The sequence below is a fragment of the Dipodomys merriami genome, unplaced genomic scaffold (genome assembly GCF_024711535.1).
Source record: "Dipodomys merriami isolate MVZ:Mamm:240054 unplaced genomic scaffold, mDipMer1.0.p SCAF_9, whole genome shotgun sequence".
Taxonomy (NCBI): domain Eukaryota; kingdom Metazoa; phylum Chordata; class Mammalia; order Rodentia; family Heteromyidae; genus Dipodomys; species Dipodomys merriami.
Genome location: NW_027206512.1, coordinates 5964218 through 5984344, shown reverse-complemented (window position 1 = coordinate 5984344; position 20127 = coordinate 5964218). Strand labels below are relative to the sequence as shown.

Genomic DNA, 20127 nt, shown 5'->3' with positions numbered 1-20127 from the left:
GGTCGGGGCCTGAACTCTGGGCCTGGACGCTGTCCCTCAGCTCTTCAGCTCAAGACTAGCACTCTACCACTTGAGCCACAGCACCACTTCCGGCTTTTTTCTTTTTTCTTATGTGGTGCTGAGGAATCGAACCCAGGGCTTCAGACATGCAAGGCAAGCACTCTACCACTGAGCCACCTTCCCAGCCCCATTTCTAGAACTTTTTAACAGTTCCTCATTCTGGCAGATATCCATCCATCTATACTCATAGAAAAATTCATAATTTTTAGAATTTAGAAGAAATAGTTAAGAACATGTTCCACAGACTGGAACATTCCAATTTTTTCTCCTCATAATAACACCTGGCAGCATTTTGCCAGCAACTATCAGGCTTCCACCTCTGCTTTAAGAGTGTAGCCAAAGCCATGTCCATCCCTTGAGACTGGCTCAAGCACTCAGGGAGGAACTGAGGGGCACAGCCTTCAGAAACAGACCCAAGGTATTCGGAGTGATGACTTATCACAATTCTCCTAGACTAACTTGAATCATTGTGTCAAGTCAGTCTGCCTGCAGGAAGATTGTCGGGAGGAGTGAGGGACAATGGAAAAACCTGAGTCAAACAGAATAAGAAAAGTCACCTGTTGAAGATTGAGTGGGCCCTCACAGAGAGAACAGCTTTGTGTTCCCCACCTTTCTTTGCCTATATCCTTGGCATCTGTGGACAGAGTCCTTTGGGAGATCTTAGCTTATCATTAGTTTTAAATGGTATTGGATAAGGTACATTAAAATGACTTCCTAGATAATTGTGTTAAAGTACTGTTTTTTTTTCTGCTTTCGATCTTCAGGATTGAATCTAATGACCTGCCTTTGTTGACTGCAATTGCCAGCACTCATTCTCCTTATGTGGCTCAAATACTTTTATAAACTAATGCTCAGGACAATTCTTCTTGAAATAAGAAAAACAAATTCTCAACTGAAGGACAAATGAACCTGGCCTCGGTGACATCAAAAGCATAAGAGGAGAAGATAAGGAGTCATTCCACCATTTGCTTTGTTGCTTTCAAGTGGATGCTTCATTGGGAGACTTCGGTTTACTGGACACAATTGCATTTGTGATTTTCAGAAACACTTTGGATCTTTTGTTACCTGTGAGTCAGCAGAGTGTTATTTCTGGTCAGGGGAGATATAAGCACTACACTAAACACTAAGCAGTTGTTGCAGATAGCCTTGTGTTGTTTGGACAGAATAATGACGAGCAATTTGGAGTAGAGTGCAAACTGTGTATGTAACATTCCAGCAGGGCGAGGCTGTAACCTGGAGAAAACACAGTGCACTATTGTAAGACAGGCAGAATAAGACTTTGATTTTCACAGGTGACAAGAAGGAAGCCAAATTATGCCATTATCAGCCCCGTGGCTCTAGCAGCTGCTGTTTGATATGAAAGAGGATTGTCTGTTGGAAAAACAGTGCTGTAGGGAACCAGTGCTCTCACTGAGTTCTCAGAGTTTACTCTCAGAGGCAGCTACAGGTAAGTCAGAGGTGGATTGCTGGTGCAATAACCCAAGAGCCAATGTAGCATCCTCATCCCATCTAGTGTAGTTTGTAAAACAGAGTACAGCCTGACTCCAGGTGTTGACCCTGTCACTTAGAGCTCTCTGCAGCCTTTTCAAGAAAGGCTATTTGCCAAAGTTACTTATAAGCTCAAGTGTTTCTGTTGATAAATTCTTCCAGCCAGAGCCACTTTCTTCCTAGATTAGTTGATTTAAGACTGCAATTTAAAAGATGCAGCTGTCCAAGTAGGAAGTAAAACTGCAGCAAAAAGCAGCTAGGTTAGACTATAAGAAGCAAACTGCATACAGTGTGAATTTTTACAGTATCAACGTGTACTTTTTTCATCTTGTTCATGTCCCTTCCAAAACATCTTTCTAGAAATCAACTTGATCATCACACATAAAGCCTACCAAAGTGAAGGATTCAACTGTTAAAAACTCAGTTTTCTGTTAACAGAAAAGAAACCTAGTTTACTGACTGATAATGATTGTATCTTGACATCTAGGATAAAGTAAGACTTGCATTAAGTGGAAGAGGCTAATCTAGTAAACAAGACATGGTTAAACCCTAACTTCCCTCCCTTCCACATATCTCTTGTACTAAGAAGGTGGACTACTTTGGAGTTAGAAAGACTTTAGACTTCATACTTCATAAAATCTTGATCCTCACTACCACATAACTTTGTCTATTCTTATACAAATGCAAGTAAATTGGAAGCTGTACCAATTGACAAAAATGCTGTGTTCTTTCTTAGGAACAGGCCAGAAATACTACTTTCCCCTCTCTTTGTGCTTTATGAGAATAGATATAGGTGCTTTTAGGCACTTGGTATCTTTGATGTTCACTTTATTTTTTAATTTTCTTTTACAAAATTTAAGTTTTACATTCCTTTTAGTGTTATTGCCTTTCTTTTTGGCCTAACATAAGTTTGGTATTTTCACATTTCTCTCTCCATGACATCATTGTTTGCTACTGGCCACCTTATGGCTCAGCATGCTCAACCTTGCTTTTCCTTGGGTGTGAATAAGCTGTCAAAGCTGGTCTTAGGTTTTTTCCATGCCAACCTAAAGCATTCCCCTCCTCTCTAGCTCCTTTTCCTTGTTTACATGTTGTGTGCACTTTGCCTTATTCACCATCTTCCCGGGGTTCAGAGAAAATAATACAAAAGGAATATGATTCTCGTGTATCCATTAGTGGCATGTTGAAAATTAGTTCCATCCCGGGAAAATTGAGCTTCACCTGGGTTGATTCTTAACTCTATACATAAAAAACTCAGCTAAGTCTCCTCCAAGCCTTAAAATTATAATTTTCTTCTTGTTCTAATGTTTTTAAAGTCACTCAGAAAATGTATTGTAGGAGATCACAGGTGGGTGGTGGGTGGAGGTTGTCTCAGTGATCCCTTAGGACTCCATTCAGAGCCTAATCCTGTTGTGCTACCTACAGACACAAACCCATAATGTTGCTGCTCTTTCTAAGTTTCATTGAAATATTGAACATTTCAAGCTTCCTCTTAAATTCAACTTCTTCCCTAAAGCAAAGATAAAGAAAAGTCCTGGGGACCTGTGATTCCCCAACACACATACAACACCCAATGGCTTCCTTCTGCTACAGCTGAAGAGTCAAGAAAGGGCTCCCACCCTCCCATACCCCTTTCAAGAAAAAAAAAATTAATGAAGAAAGAAATCTACCTCAATTGACAGGATTCTACCTTTAGGGTTTATTCAACTCTATGTCTTACTGTTGAGTGTATTTCTTCGTTGCTCTTGCTTTCTTAAGCAAGCTAGTGAGGCATGATGGAGCGGGTATGTAAATGTTCCTGTAAAAGGCCTCTTTCTAGCATGTTGCAGTTTTTATTTTTAATAAATTGATAAGTGATATGAATGTAAAGCTAATTGTGTATGTCTTAAACATGACAATGAAAGTTTAAGATGTAGCTTCCATACTTGTGCATAATTCCAAAGTATTTTATTTTATCAGTGTTAAATAGCTTTTTGTACAGGCTGCAATCCATTTTTCTGAAGTGTGCTGTTTTTTAATGAAAATAACTAAAATCTTTTCACATCCCATGAAACTGCCGTTTACACATACAATTTTTTAAACTTACCATATTTTTCAGAATTAACTTTTTTGGAGGGAGGAAATTACCCACTTGATAAAAGATTCTAAACTGTTTAGGCTATTATGATTAGGTCCTCAGATTTTTATATAAATTTAGTCTGTAGTTTCTTAGGTTCTTCGCAAGAATTGATTGTATATATAAATATAAAATGACCCTCAAATTCTTTTAAATGTCTGGATTTTCCACTAATGAACACTCTGGGGAACATTTTGTTTATGCATACTTTCACCATTAAATTTAAATAGTCTATCTCAGTTCATGTGAACCCTTTGTTTTTGTTATGTTCTGGGGAAATGATATTTTCATATACTTTCTGTCTAAATCAAGCAAGCTCCATTGTTTTAATTTTTAAATGTCAAAAGTTGGTGAGATTTTAATATGCCTAAATTTGAGTTGTAGTTTAAAAAGAAAATCTGGGATTTGTTGCTGAAACTCCATAAAGAAAAAGTAATAATACTTAATATTTTTGACCAATAGAATGGATACCAATGTCAATCCAGTGTCAATGTGTGGATTTTTTTTCTTGTTCATTATTATGAACAAATTATCTTGTTCATAATTGTGTTATTTTGGTCCATTTTTCTGTGGCATTTGGTGCAATAAATCTTTGAATTATCTTGAACACTTTCCTAGTGTTGGATATGATTTATTTGTTATATTTAATCAAAGGTGGTGTATCAAAGTAACTCATAGTAAAGCAGTATCTTTGTACAGATAAGCCAGTGTGTTTTAACAGTGGTGTTTTACAAGCACTGGGCATTTTTTCAACACACACTGATGATTGAGAGCCATAGTCATCAGTACATGGTGGGAGGGGATAGACGTATTCTGCCATGGGTGCATTCCCAGGGCCAGCTTCAGTAGCTATTAAATGTCCCACTGGACATTCATGGGGGGCAGTGGGGCAGACCTTTAATATCTAAGCTGTGTTCTGTTTTACTAAAAGTATTTTTTTACATGTTTCAGTTGATACTGAACTTCCCAGGAATGTAGTTGTTACACACGTTAAAGGAAGGTTTTACTTTGGAACTAGAATCTTGGGGTTATAAGATAAGTACTCATTACCTTACTCGTGTAACTGTAACCCCTCTGTAGAGTATCTTTACAATAAAATAATCATTTGAAAACAAAACAAAAGAATTTCATTAAGAGAAATTAGTTAATACTTTAATGTTATCTTATTACAGTATGACTTGGTTCTTGTACCAAGAACAAGTCACTTGGTCTTCTCCAAGAACTGATGGATTTTGGAAACTGTACTTCAGCACTACCACCTCTGGGGAAGTAGATCCCTTCATGCACCACACATCTTGTTTGCCTCCATGGAGTGGCTGTGGGGTGTAGATGTGGGCATCTGCCTACTCATTAGCTTTCTACTCTGCTACCCCCATGTTTTGCATACTAAAGAATGAGTTTTAGAAGTAGAGCTGTGACTCAAATGGTAGAGTGCCAACCTTGAGCAAAAAGAGTTAGGGGACAGTTCCTAGGCCCTGAGTTCAAGCCCCAGTACTACCACAAAATAAAATAATGGATTTTAAAAATAGTTCAGCTAGGTGTTATATAGCTTTTTTAAAATATTTTTTATTGTAAAGATACTGTGCAGCAGAGGGGTTACAGTTACATGAGTAAGGTAATCAGTACATTTCCTATCAAGCATTGTTACCCCCTCCTTTGTTTTTCCCCTACTTTCCCTTCCCTCTGGTATATAGTTTTGCATAAATTGTGTATCTAAGGTTTACTATTTGGATTTTACTTGAGGATAATAAAGGGTTGTCACAAAATACTTACTACATTGGTAGATATCTCTGGGGGAAAATGTTTATTATCATATTATGTTTTCCTTATAAAGAGAAGTTTCTGGTATTTCAAAATTCTTTCTGATAAATGAAAATTTCAAGTATTTTTCCTGTACTCTGAAGCACACTTAGAATTGTGCCACTAGTCAAGGTTTTAAATGTATACCTACATACCACATTCCATGTTTTTAAATATAAAAATTTCACCCATATTAAGGTGACCCTTCATCTTGTTCCTGAATCCTCTGTCAGCTAAGCATCTTCACTTCTTGGCCTTGGTTCTCTCTCTCTGCCACCTGGCTGTCCCTGCACACCTTTTACCAAGATCCAAGGCTTGTCTCCTCCCCTCCATAGTGTCTGAAGTTTTTCCCAGGTCTGCAGCTTGGCTGCAATGACTTGCCTAAAATATACCACAGTTTCTTGTTTGTTTCTGTCTTATTTTAATTCTTCTGTTTCAGTTGTTATTGAAATGCTCCCTTCCATATCAAACATATCATCAATCCTGATGACTAAATACTTCAAAACTGAAAATTTGACCCTGTCATCTGCCCAGTAAGCGTCAGGTATCTTAGTGTCCTGTACTCAAGTGACATAGCAGATTATATCTCCAGCCTCATCCAAGATACCCTTTGCACTCTATTATTGAGATTATTATTGAGATCAGGACTCAAACTCAGTACCTGCTGCTTTCACTCATTGACTAGCACTGTACCAAGTAAGCCACACTTCCAACCCCTCTTTATTTTCTTTTAAGAGATGGGGTTCCCACTATGTTGCCCAGGCCAACCCCAATCTCCTGGATCCAATCAGTTCTCCCACCTCAACCTCCTGAGTAGCTGGTAGTGGCTTGGGCCACAGGACTGCCTTTGCACTTGAATATCCAGCTATATTAGACCACATAAACTACAACATTGAAATCTTTGCCCTGAAAAATATGTCCTTTCTGATCTTCCTCTTCTAGTTCCCAGTTCCTAACTCAAAATTTAGTTCATTGTCACATCTTGTAGTACTTTGATACCTAAGGTCTGCCACGGGCAACAAGTAACTACAGAGTCTGGAATCTGGATAGAAATACAGAATCACCCATCACAGACCTGCTGAACCATAAGCTGCATCTGATTGTATGGCTCAACAGCACATGGCTGTGATTCTTCCAACCTACCATGGGAAGTGTGCTGGCCTTCAGGTGAGAAATGTAATAACAACACTGGTGGCCGACCCGGAGGGTCTGTGTTGTAAGCTTTTCTTATGTTGTGTTTGTGATTTGCTTGTCAATGCATAGAAACACTTGCTTCAAGTTATTTTCCCTAAAGAGGGTTTATACAAAAGCAAGTCAAGCCGGGTGCTGATGGCTCACACCTGTAATCCTAGCTCCTCAGGAGGTTGAGATCTGAGGATCATGGTTCAAAGCCAGCCCAGGCAGGAAAGTCCATGAGACTCTTATCTCCAATAAACCTAGAAAACCGGAAGTGGTGCTGTGGCTCAAGCGGTAGAGCACTTGCCTTGAGCTGAAGAGCTGAGGAACAGCACCCAGGCCCAGAGTTCAAAGCCTCATGACCGACAAAAAAAAAAAAAAAAAAAAAGCAGGTCAGTAATTATTAGACATATACAACTCTGGGATGTTATCCAGAAATAAGACTTGAAGGACAAGTTTGCAATGCATGTATGGAAATTTAAGAGAAAGCCTGATTGATTTTTTTTAAATTTTTTGCATGGTTCCATGTATTTTGTAGGAGTGGCGACCAAGTGATTGATGACCCTTACTAATATGTGGAACCCAGCTTCGTTTTTGCTCAACATGAGGAAGAACAGTCCACACATACCTGACACTCTTTTCCAAAGCATATAACCTGAGACAACTTGTGAGCACACAGAGGTTCTGCAGAGCTGACTCATAGCTTTCAAAAACATGGCATTAAAGACCAAGACTAGGAAACTTCTAGACTTGAGAGACATGATAACAAAAAATAACAAATTATTTGATTCCATCATGAATGCTGGGTTGGGGAAAATTATAAAGCCAATAATTTTTATTTTATTTTTGCCAGTTTCAACTCAGCACTGCACCCCTTTTGTTCAGCTTTCTTGCTGAGCTTTTTTTTTTTTACCACTTGAGGCACACCCTAGTCTGGGTTTTTGCTGATTATTTGGTTTGTTTTAGAGATAAGAGCCTTGAAAACTTTTCTGCCCAGACTGGCTTTTTTTTTTTTTTAACTAAAAGCTCATTATGTATTTTTCTCTACAAGCATCAAGGCATTCATATCTTCACACAAGAGCCCTTAATCCTTCCATTTTTTTTTACATTTTACAAAGTACAGAAATGATTTCACTGTTTTGACCTAATAAATGGATGAAAAAAAATCTAAATAAATAATTGTTCACTATAAAATGTTTTCCTCTCCAGCTGCTCAATAGGCCTGTTTATAATTTTTTTTTTTTTTTTTTTCTGATCGTAGAGCTCGAACTCTAGGTCTGGGTGCTATCCCTCAGCTCTTCCGCTCAAGGCAAGTGCTCTATCACTTGAGCCACTACACCACTTCTGGTTTTCTGAGTTGTTTATTGGAGATAAGAGTCTCACGGGCTTTTCCTGCCCAGGCTAGCTTTGAACCACAATCCTCAGATCTCAGCCTCCTGAGTAGCTAGGATTAAAGGCATGAGCCACCGGCACCTAGCTTGCTCAGTCTGGCTTTGAACCTTAAGCTCCTCCTTCAGATCTCAGACTCTTGGTTAGCTAGGAGTATAGGCAAAACCTAGCTGGTAAAATTCTTCTTTGCATGTTTTAGATACAAATGTGTCAGCTCAACTTTCCAAATTTTCAAATTATAAACATGGTTATGTAGGAGAACATCCTTGTTCCAAAGAGGTATACCTCAATTGTGTGTGTATGTGTGTGTGTGTATACATATATATATATATATATATATATATATATGTATACACACACACACATACATACATGCATATACATTAAAGAAAATTCACAGTGGACAGGTCTAGGTCAAAAGTATAGAAGGAAATATTTGCACTATTCTTATATTTCCTCTAAATTTTAAATCATTTAAAAATAAAAAGTATTATTTAAATGGAAAAATAAAACACATTCATTTGAATTTAGTGAATTTGGGATGATTTAACCTACAATAGCTCTAATCCTAGTTAGAATTAGTTCAGTGGTGCAAAACTTTTCACACATGGAAATCAACCATCCAATTGGAATCTAGCCCAGAATTCAGACCACAGGAATATAAGCAGCTAGCTCCCTTTTTTAGCACAGTCTCCAAGGGTCAAGTTCCTATAACTCCCTCACAAAATGTGTCAAGGGGACACAGATGATGGCAGGACCAGGAGGTTTCTGGTGATGAAGGGTAAGTACTGTTCAGACTATTGGTAGAGCATGGAGACTTGGTGGACCTGGGCTATTCTATTCCTCCCTGTCTCATACAAACTCAGTATTAAAACACCTTGGGAAACACTGATGACTGCAAAGGTCATTGTGCTGTGGGATTATGCCAAGACGGTGAATGAACCTGAGGAGACCAATGCTGACTGCATGCTTACACATGTTTTACTTAGTTCTCCAACAAAATGTTAAGAACAGTAACCAATATCCCCATCCTACTTCTTACACACACACACACACACACACACACACACACACACACACACACAAATTGCAACTTAACCAAGGACATGCTCATGGCAACTTCACAACCTCATGTTCATTTGCTACAAAAAGGGGTAACAGCACCCTATCTTGATGGACATCTTGCAGGGACTCAAATACAGACTTCAATTTGGTTTCACAGGTTAAAAGATGCTGCAAACTGGTGAACAGTATTACTGTTAAGTGGCACTTTCTAGTTTGTATATTAATACAGCTTGATTTTTTTCTGCCTATGGTGATTCAAAAAAGCAATAGATCATACCTTTTTCTTTGTTGGTACCTTTGGCAGTGTTGATGTCTGGGACACTCTCAGTGATGTCGACTTACTCTGCTTCAAAAGTTGGGCCCGATTGGAGTTTCTCTGAGTGGTGTTCTCATAATCACCCACGTGCCAAGCAAGAAAACCACGACTCTTTCTTCCTTCAGTATCTAGGACAGAAGGCCTTGGTTGCCTGAAAGAACAAAAAAACAGGAAGAGTATAGAAACAAGGTCACCAGTTTTCTCATACATGAGATTTTCCTGTTTCTCCTATAAATTGAGGTGGCTTCTGGCCACATGGTTTGTGAGAGATGAAGACCTGGTATCCTGAGAAGGTTCTGGAAGGTTTTTCCTCAGTCCCTACAAATGGCTGTTCAACTGCTAGAAATAGCAAGAAGTAGCTACCTTCCCCATTGGCACTTAGGTTGGAGACTTCTCACCAGTGTAGAAGATTCTAGACTGTGACCTGAGGGGCTGGGAAGGTGGCTCAATGGTAGAGTGCTTGCATTGCATGCATGAGGCCCTGGGTTCGATTCCTCAGCACCACATAAGCAAAAAGAAAAAAAAAAGCCAGAAGTGGCGCTGTGGCTCAAGTGGTAGAGCGCTAGCCTTGAGCTGAAGAGCTGAGGGACAGCGCCCAGGCCCAGAGTTCAGGCCCCAGGACCAGACCCCTCCCCCCCCCAAAAAAAGACTATGACCTGTAGTTCTCAAAGACATAGTCTGTTGATTTCAAGGTCTCACAGACATTCAGGAAAAAAAAAAAAAATAGCACTAGCTTTGGACATTTTAGAAGAAAGAAAATCCATCTTCTTTCCCCAGTGAGATCCTTGGCAACATTCCCCAAACCTTAAATTAGAATATTAACTCCACCTTTGCCTTCACAACATAAAGAGCAACTCTAGGGAACAGACAGAAATAGGAATGATTTGCCATTTTGTTTGGGAAGCAAGGTTTGAGAGTACCTCTTAGGGCTTCTTACTCATTTTCCCTTGACCATGTTCATTGCAGCATTATTTACCATAGATAAGATATAGAATCTAACCAGATGCCCCTCAGTGGATAAACGGATCAAGAAAATGTATATATCCACAATGGAATTCTATTCTTCCATCAGAAAGAACGGCATTTCCCCATTTGTAAAGAAATGGAAAGAGTTGGAAAAAAATTATATAAAGTAAAGTAAGCCAGACCTAAAGACACACAGGCTACATGGTTTCCCTCATTTGTAATCATTAGAATATGTCTATAAATCTACAAGTAAACCCAATGGAGATTTTTTTTAAAGAAAAATTTTGCCTGTGGTTCTGTTGTCTATGTCCATGTGCTGTGTTTCACTGTGTGTTGCCATTACTTGTGATAGTTCCTGCCTTAGCAGCAACATCCTTTCTTGTCTGCGGGATCGAATCCTTTCTCTTCAGACTTTCTCTCTAACTTCCCTGAGGTATTTGTGATAATGGACAAACATGTATTCATCCATTTCCTTTGGGCTTCCAACATCCTCCCCCTTTTCCTCTCTCTTGCCCACTGAGTGTGTGTGTGTGTGTGTGTCCTGTGTGTGAGTGTGGGCATGTGTGTGTGTGTGGGTGTGAGTGTATGGGTGTGAGTGTGTGGGGTGTGTGTGTGTGTGTGATAAGAATTTTTTCAAGCCTTTGTTAAGACATATGAGGATCCAGACACTGTGCTGGTTTTTAATGTACTACTTCTCATCTGCTTCACAATCCCATATCATAGGAATTATTTTCCACTTTTTACATCTCTAAAACCAAACAGCAAAATTCAGGGAAGCTGGAACTTAAGTTTGTTACATTCTAAACATATTTATTAAAATTATAAATTTATAATTATAACATATAAATTAATAATATATTTACTTCTATTTATATAAACATTTATGTATTCATATACATATATTAATATTTATATAATGTGTAAATATGAGTGATACACAATATAAATAAATTATAAACATAAATGTAAACGTGCATTATATACATAAATATATTTATATAGTACAACATACTTATATATTTAAATATTTGTAAATTTATATATATTTATAATTTATACAACTTTTATTATTTTTATTGTAAAGGTGATTACAGAATGGTTACACTTACATAATTCAGTTGTAAGGAGTACATTTCTTTTTGAACAGTGTCACCCCTTCCCTCATTTTCTCCGTTTTTCCCTACCATATGCCCCCCCACAAGTTGTATATTTCATTTTCAACATAGTGTCTACATACTTTTTTGTGTGTGCCGGTCCTAGGGCTTGAACTCAGGGTCTACATGTTATTCCTAAGCTGCTTTTGCTCAAGGATAGCACCACTTGAGCACAGCTCCAATTCTGGCTTTTTTGGTAGTTTATTGGAAATAAGAGTCTCATGAACTTCAAACTACAATCCTCAGATCTCAGCCTCCTAAGTAGCTACAATTACAGGCATGAGCCACCAGTTCCTGAATCATACTCTGTGTGTATATACATATATACTCACATGCACACGTATGTATGTATATATGTATATATGTGTCTGCTGGTACTGGAGTTTGAACTCAGGGCCCAGACAATGTCCTTAGCTTTTTTAGTTAAGGCTGGCACATGTGAGCTTCAGTTCTACTTCTAACTTTTTTTGCTGGTAAATAAGAGATAAGAATTTCATTTTCCTGATCAGGCTGGCTTTAGAAATTCAATCATAAAATTTCAGCCTCCTGATCAGCAGATTACAGGTGTGAGCCCAGCTCATACTTACTCTTAATAAGTATTAAATGAGTTAATACTTACACAGCACTTTAAAAAGTGTCTAACTTTTAATAAAAAAATTTGTGTTAGCTATTTATATTATGATTATGCTCCTCAAGTCATCTTCCCTTGTCTATCCCTTCCACTGATTACCTGTGATTCTTTTGATATAACCATATACCTGAACCCCCAGAAGACACATATGGAAGTCACTTTCCACACTTGCTTCTCCTCTTCCTTCCACATTCAGGTACCTGCCAAGTCTCAATGAGTCCTTTGTGGCTCTCTCTTCACCTCACCTCTCCAATGCAGGCAATCTTTGTGTTCACTGCAGTCATCTGGCTGGCATTCTCTTCCTCCCTCTTTGTCTCCTTTTCCTACTATGCCTAAACCATAGATTTGATTATAGTACTTCCTGACTTGAGAATTTGAACAACAGTAGTTTACTTCCTGTGAAAATTGAGCCCCAGAGTTTCAGGATGGAATTTAAACCACAGAATCTGGTTTCTGTGCAATTCCAGCCTAATTTCCAAACATCCCCAAACCCAAACTTGTATCAGTCAGCCAGTATCTCCTCAATATAACACATCACAGAGCTTTACCTGCTCCTTGTGCTTGTTTGATTTGCTCCTCAGGCTGGAATTTGTTTCTTGTCCCCACCTCCATGCTATGTCTTAAAAACACAGCTCAAGTGTTTTTTCCCTAAAAGTCATCCTTCTCCATATCTGCCCACATTTATTCCTCCTCTTTCCCCCATAGAACATCGTTCAGACTGGTGTTTTCATTGTCATGTTGACTCTCCCCATCAGAAAATCTGAGAGTAGGCTGGGCATGCTGGCTCACAGCTTAATCCCAGCTACTCAAGAGGCAAAAATCAAGAGGATTATGATTTGAGGCCAGCCCAGGCAAAAGTTACTAAGACCCCTATATCAATAAATAAGCCAGGCATGGTAGTACATGCCTGTCATTCTAGTTAGACAGGAGGAGTAAGTGGAAGGACCACAGTCCAGGCTACCTGCAGACAAAAATGCAAGACCTTATTTGGAAAACACCACCAAAAGGGCTGCAGGCTTTGTTTAAGCAAGCAAGTGGCCTTCGGTGAAATGCCAGCACTACCTACTTCCCCTCTCCTCAAAAATATTTGAAAGAGGGAAAAATCATTTCTTTTTCTTCCTTTTTTTTTCAATGTGGGGTAAATGGAACCCATGCCTGACAAGTGCTTAACCACTCCCCAGCCTATTTCCTACCTTTTCTATGTGCAGTGTCTATAGTTCCTGACTTATAACATATTGTCAGTCCATTTTGCTAACATCTATAAACACACAAAATCCCAAAGCTTTTTTTCTATCTCCAGTGAAAGCTTCTAACTACATACAATAGAGAGGGCAGTAGAACTGATTTTCAACTTGCCATGTCCTTTACTAATGGAAGTATTATTTTATTTTTGGCAGTCCTGGGTCTTGAACTCAGATCCTGGGCACTGTCCTTGAGCTTCTTTTGCTCAAGGCTAGCACTCTACCACTTGAATCACAGCACTGCCACGACCGACTTTTTCTGTGTATGTGGTACTGAGGAATCAAACCCAGGACTTCATGCGTGCTAAGCAAGCACTCTACCACTAAGCCACCTTCCCAGCCCCTGGAATTTTTTTTATTATTATGTAACAATGTTGAAATATTCCTTAGAAACTACTGGCTTATTTTTGAGAAATGACCAAAATTTTCCCCACAGCCAGGACAGCAGAGAAATAGGACAGAAGATGAAATAGGTCTCAGCACCAATTAGGAAATGACTGGCGGGCCTTTGCTTATATAAGTGTCTGAGCAGAGGGGAAGGCTTGACTTTCACGTGGATGCTTCTGCCAGAGGAAACTCTTAAGTGCTGACAGCACTACAGCTCCCGGTGGGCCTGAGACTCAGCTGGGGCCCTGTGGCTCAGTGGCAGCTGCTTGATTCATGAGCAGACAATTCAGTGAGGTCTCAATGTTTGTTTGAATGAATGTTTACTTAAGTGATTCAGAATGGCTGGATAGCATGGAGAACTGAGCTCCCAGTGTTAAGTGCACAGGAGACACCCTGCTTCTGTTGGTCTTCTGACCCACAACTTCTGGCTTTAGTTAGTGGACTAACAATAGTTCCAATAAGTAATAGAATGACTATTTTGGATTCCAAAGTTAAATTTTAAAAACTACCATTTAAGCTAGGTACCTGTGGATCATTCCTGCAATCCTAGCTATTCTGGAGGCTGAGATCTGAGGATCGTGGATCCAAGCAAGCTCAGGTGGTAAGGTTCATGACTTAGTGGTAGAATGCCAGCCTTGGGTGAAAAGGCTAAGAGACAGAGTCCAGGGCCTGAGTTCAAGCTCAGTACACACAACACAGACACACAGACACACACACACACAATTACTGTTTAAGTTCCAGTGAGTCAGCCTAATTGCCTAATCCACACTGTAATTACAATTACCCTCTTAGAGTTCAGATAAAGTAGGGAAACTTCCCTTCGGGGCTTTGCATCCCCCCAGCATCATAAGGTGATGTCACTATAGGCTAGTGTGACTACTTCATATCCTGATGTGACTTGCTCATATGAGGTCAAGTGACACATCCAGACTGTGACCCCAAGGCAGGATGATCTTTCTCTCAGCCAGTCAATTTCTTCAGGGTTTGCCATCACAGTCACAGCTGTCTGCAATTTAATTTCCCCAAGTGCTAAGAAGCCATTGGTGGCACATGGAAAATTTACAGGAAGACAGTTAGGAACCATTGGCAGGGTCTGTGCTGTCTGAGAGAGTAGCTTTCTTCCCTGCTATTTTCTCCTAGGAACATTTGCATGGAAACCTCTGTTTATGTGGGATTTTTTATTTTTCATTTATAGTACAGTCCATGCCTTTGGCCAGATTCTTCCAGAACTGACAGGAGATTTTAAAGATGAGCTGTTTCCCAGTTCACTTTTCTCCTGTGGCCTTTTGCATAGGTGCTCACATGCAGCTGCACAGGAGCAGAAGTTCAGAGATGCAGACTGCCTAACCCCATAAGCACCCCCAACAATGCCCTCCCTGCAGCTGCCCAACACCTTACTTCAACACTAAGCTGTTAGCACATAGGAAGAGGCATGGGTCAGCTTTAGATGCACCATCTAAGAAGAGTCCCATATAAGCTCCTTCATACCACAGAGCTTCCCCTTCTCTCCTGACCCCACCCAATCATAAATGACAATATCCTGCCATGTTTGCTAAGTGTCTCATCTTTATCCTCTGAATAATATGCATTTAATGTTGGGTCAACAGTCACATAGGCAGTTAAAAACAAGTTTTCAGCTGGGCTCCAGTGGCTCATGCCTATAATCCTAACTACCCAGGAAGCTGAGATCTAAGGATGGTGGTTCAAAGCCAACCCAGGAAGAAAAATCTGTAAGACTTTTATCTCCAATTAACTAGTAAAAATCTGAAACTAGAGCTGTGGCTCAAAGTGGTAGAGCACTAACCCTGTACATAAAATCTCAGGGACAGCACCCAGGCCCTGAGTTCAAGCTTCGGGACTATCACCAAACAAATCAACCTCCTCCCCCCAAAAAACAACAAAAAAAAACAATCGTTTCAGCTGGATACTGGTAGCTTATGCCTTTAATCCTAGCTACTCAAGAGGCTGAGATCTGAGGATCAAAGCCAGCCTGAGAAGAAAAATCCATGAGACTCTTATCTCCAATTAACAACCAATAATCTGGACACAGAGCTGTGGTCAAGTGGTAGCCTTGAACAAAAAGCTCAAGGACAGTTCTCAGATCCTGAGTTCAAGCCTCAGGATTGGCATATATACACATACCCTTTTCCCCACAATAAATTTTTCAGAGAACATCCCCAAAATGCAGCTTAAGATTTCCCACTGTCTTCTCTCTTGCTGCACTTTGTTAGCTTATCTTAGAGGGTTTATCTATTTAGCTTTACACCTGTATGACCTTTCTCTTCCTCCAAGAATCATTATAATTAGTTTGCTATATCCCATTGCAGAATATCACTACCAGTACTACACAAGACATTTCACTGTTCATTTTGTTCTTTGTATATATGTGCTGGTAGGGGCTTGAACTCATTCTTATGCACTTCACTTGGCTTTTTTCACTTAAGGCAGAGCCACAGCCTTCCTTGAGCCACAACTCTTTCTAGCTTTTTAGTGGTTAATTGAAGATAAGAGTCTCAGACTTTTTGGCTGGCTTCAAACCACTATCTCCAGATCTCAGCCTCCTGAATAGCTAAGATTACAAGTGTGAGACACCCAGCACCCAGCTTATTCCTACTTTAAACCTCTTGGAGAGCTGTATTGTTCAGTATTAAACGGCTTGCCTGACCTGTAGGGGCCCCAGTTGATCCCCAGAACTGGAACTACCTCTCCGCACAAAAAACAATCTCTTAGAAGAACTCTTCTCTGAGTTAAACCATTAGCTGGAACTGAACTTGGGTTAAAGTCTAAGATTTGAAATGACTTGCTTTGGTAATGCAAGCCCCTGGTTGCTAGAAATAATCACATGCAGCAGAGCCCTATTTTCTCTCTCTCCTTCGCTGTCTATGTCCAATGCCCAGGCAAGGGTGGAGGTGGAATCCTGAATTCAAGGAGGAGTTGATTCTGGATCATGTCTTTCTGAACAGCTGCAGATTCTAAGAGAAATGTCTCCAAGACCTTAGTTCTGTTCAAGGAAGAAAACATTTGTCCTGCTGCCCACCATGTAATCCATCCTGAATTTTAATGAGTTAGCCTCTAGACAAAAAACAAGCTGCCACATTCGGTTTAAACCCTGCTATCTTTGCGCACTGTTGCAAATGTATTTATTGTCAAATATGTGGTAATTGTGCCTTAAGTGAGTTTGTCTAAATGTGTGAGATCCCAGCTCTAAAGATTACCAACCAGGCTGTGGCAACATCAGTGTTTTGGCTCCTATAATTGACATGGCCATTGCAGGAGATGCCCCTTCCTGTGGTCTGAGGTGATCTGCTGTCAAGTCGTTCATTCAAACTAGAAATGCTCTTTCTATAGCAAGCAGAGAACATTGCCAAGCTGAGCTGTGGTTTCCAGCCTCCAGTGGACCTCCAGAACTTCAGCACACAACAGCAATTCCAGCACATATTTTCTACCCCCTCCAGTATCCCTTGTTTCGTTTCCCATGACCAACACTTGTCAGTATTGAGTGTAGTGACACAGAAAAACTGGATTCCAAGCCTGAATTGGGCCCTTTGTCTCTATGGTCTTGAAGAACAAGTCACAGATACAGAGGGAAAAGCAAAATGGCAAAGACTTACTGAAGACAAAGCTAACCAGAGCTCCTGCTAGATACAGAGGTCCCAAACAAGAACACTGCATTGTGCAGGGGTTAACAGCTATATGATTCTCAAGATCACTGGAGAGCCTATGGCCCTATAAGTTCCTAGACTCAGTCAAAGGCTCCACACAGCCTTCACCAGCTCTTCGTGCATTGCTCAGCCCCTTTGACTGGGTGCCCTCTCCAGTGTACTCTGGGTCCAATCAACCCATTGTTCACAAGCAAGTTTTTCATGGACAATGGTCCAAAACATGAGGTTTTAATGCAACTGCTCAAGGCTCTGGTGGTGTCTAGGAACCTGCATACAAGACTGCTCAAGGCAGTAGTGAGATGATGTCTAGGGACCTGAGTATTAGACTGCTCAAGGCCATGATGAGGGATGCAGAACTTCTATGGGAGGGAACCTTTTCCCTGTTCGCCTAGCTAGGCTTCTTTTCTGCTCTCAGTACTGAGCTACTGTTGAATTGTACAGTTAAAAATGACTAAGAGTAGCTGGTTGCTGGTGGCTCATGCCTGTAATCCTAGCTACTCAGTAGGCTGAGATCTGAGGATCATGGTTCCAAGCTAGACTGGACAGGAAAGTTCATGGCACTCTTAGCCCCAACTATTAACACCAAAAAGCTGGAAGTGGGGCTGTTAGAACATTAACCTTGAGCACAAAAGCTTAGGGACAGAGCCCAGGCCCCGAGTTCAAGCCCCAGGACTGCACACACAAAAAGTAGTGTCTAAGAGTAAATTTCAAGTGAAATCTATTTTCCCACCATTTCAAAAACTTGTATACACAGAGACTCCATACAAAATGCCAAGGCTGTCAGGTCTAAGTAAGCTTCATCATTCCACCTACCCCCACAGTTGTCCAGAAAACACCCCAACTCCTATATACAGATGTTCTAGCTCCTTCCTTTCAGTACTGTAAATGAAGGAATCTTCTCCAAACCAAGGCACAGATACTGTATTCACTGTGCTCTTTCACAAGGGTCAACAGCACTTGCCCCAGGACATTGTTCTCACATCCCAAACAGACTCCTCCTCCCTCTACTCCACTCACTATTCATTTCCAAACCTTTGAAGGCCAGGGCATTGTTTTGTTTATTCCACTTCACCTCTCATACCACAAGGCTTCCTCTGTTCCTCTTTCCCTTCCCTGCCCTATTTTTGTCTATTTTCACTTAGGTCTCCAGCCACTTTCTATCTGCTTTCTTCAGGAGACATTGTTTTGTTCATAGCTGCTTCTTCTTCTTCTTCTTCTTCTTTTTTTTTTTTTTTTTTTTTTTGGTGCTTGACTGCCCAGCAAGGGCAGGGGCTTAACCCAGGGCCTTGAGTTCTTGCCTGGCTTTTTCCACTCAAGGCTGGCAGTCTACCATTTGGGCCACATTATATTCCAGCTTTTTGCTAGTTAACTGGAGATAAAAGTACAGTCATCCTTTGCTATATCCTGTTTCACTTATTATGGCTTCACTGTATTGAGGGTTTAAAAAATATATATCTGCTGGGCACTGGTGGCTCATGCCTAGCTACTGAGGAGCCTGAGATGTGAGGATCACAGTTGAAAGCCAGTCCAGGCAGGAAACTCCGTGAGACTCTTATCTCCAATAAACCACCAGAAAACTGGAAGTGGTGCTGTGGCTCAAGTGGTAGAGTGCTCGCTTTGAGCTGAAGGGCTGAGAGACAGCACCCAGGCCCAGAGTTCAGGCCCCATGACCGACAAAAAGAAAAAAATATATATCTAATTCTGTATTAAAGAGTTTTCACTATATAGTGGGATTTTGCAGTATATGGGTATCTATATAATATTTATGATTTTCATTACTTTTGCCTAAAAATTCAAAACAATATAAAATATAAGTGTTAATTCAAAGACATTGAAAGAATTAAATGGAAATAAAATACATTATGTATTTCATCAGCAGAGGAATATAGTACTGTACACAATGAAAATGCACTATGTCACTACTGCTTGCACAAGTTTGCCAATGTGAGATTGTACACGGCACACTACTGGCTGATGGAATGGAAGGTGACTAACCACAGCACTGTGTTCTGTAGGCTGGGTACTGATTAGCTCAGTGATAGTAGCATTGGTCTCTTTGCTCTCCCATACTGTGCCCATATGTTCAGCATCTCTCCTTGTCCACTTCACATCGATGTCTGATCGCTGTGCAGTGTTGCTCTACTGTGTTGTGTTTTTGTGAAATTTTTGTAAAAGTTTGAATTTATTTCAAGCCCTATGATGCCACCCAAATGTTCTGCACCTTCTGAGGCTTCTGTGAACCCAAGCAAAGAGGAAAAAAAGCCATTATGAGAAGAGAGTCTGCATTGGCCTTCTGGATAAATGACTGCAAGAATATCTCACTAGATACCAACACTGTCCAGATAAAGGCCAAGAAACTTTATGATAGTTTTTCCAGAAAACCCAGACATTCATGATGGTGATAATGATGGTGAGGATGAGGACGATGCAGAAGCAGGATGGTGGAGTGCTTCTCCAAGAAGACCAGCCCCATTCAGTGCCAGCAAGGGCTGGTTTGACAAATTTCAAACGCACTTTGGATTCAAGAGTGTTTCTCTGCATGGAGTAGCTGCCTCTGCAGAGAAAGCTGGAGCTGAGGAACACATGAACAACATGTTCAAATCCATCATTGAGGAAGGGGGCTAGGCTATAAGCCTGAACAATTTTTTTAACATGGATGAGACAGAGTGAGCAAGT

The 20127-nt window shown here is 40.3% G+C and overlaps 2 protein-coding genes across 3 annotated transcripts in view; one reads left to right on the top strand and one right to left on the bottom strand.

Annotated features, from left to right (window-relative positions):
• The window catches only part of Fnip2 (folliculin interacting protein 2), a 149958-nt gene extending 145682 nt beyond the window's left edge, over positions 1-4276 (top strand). For both annotated transcript variants that reach the window (XM_070013051.1, XM_070013050.1), the window contains one exon: positions 825-4276. In XM_070013051.1, coding sequence (XP_069869152.1) covers positions 825-903 — 79 coding nt within the window. In that variant the 3' untranslated portion in view covers positions 904-4276. The remainder of the gene's footprint in view (positions 1-824) is intronic.
• Spmip2 (sperm microtubule inner protein 2) overlaps positions 1-20127 on the bottom strand; it is a 116321-nt gene that overhangs the window by 3471 nt on the left and 92723 nt on the right. Inside the window, exon 4 of the mRNA XM_070013053.1 lies at positions 9372-9561. Within this exon, the coding sequence (XP_069869154.1) occupies positions 9372-9561 (190 nt within the window). The remainder of the gene's footprint in view (positions 1-9371; positions 9562-20127) is intronic.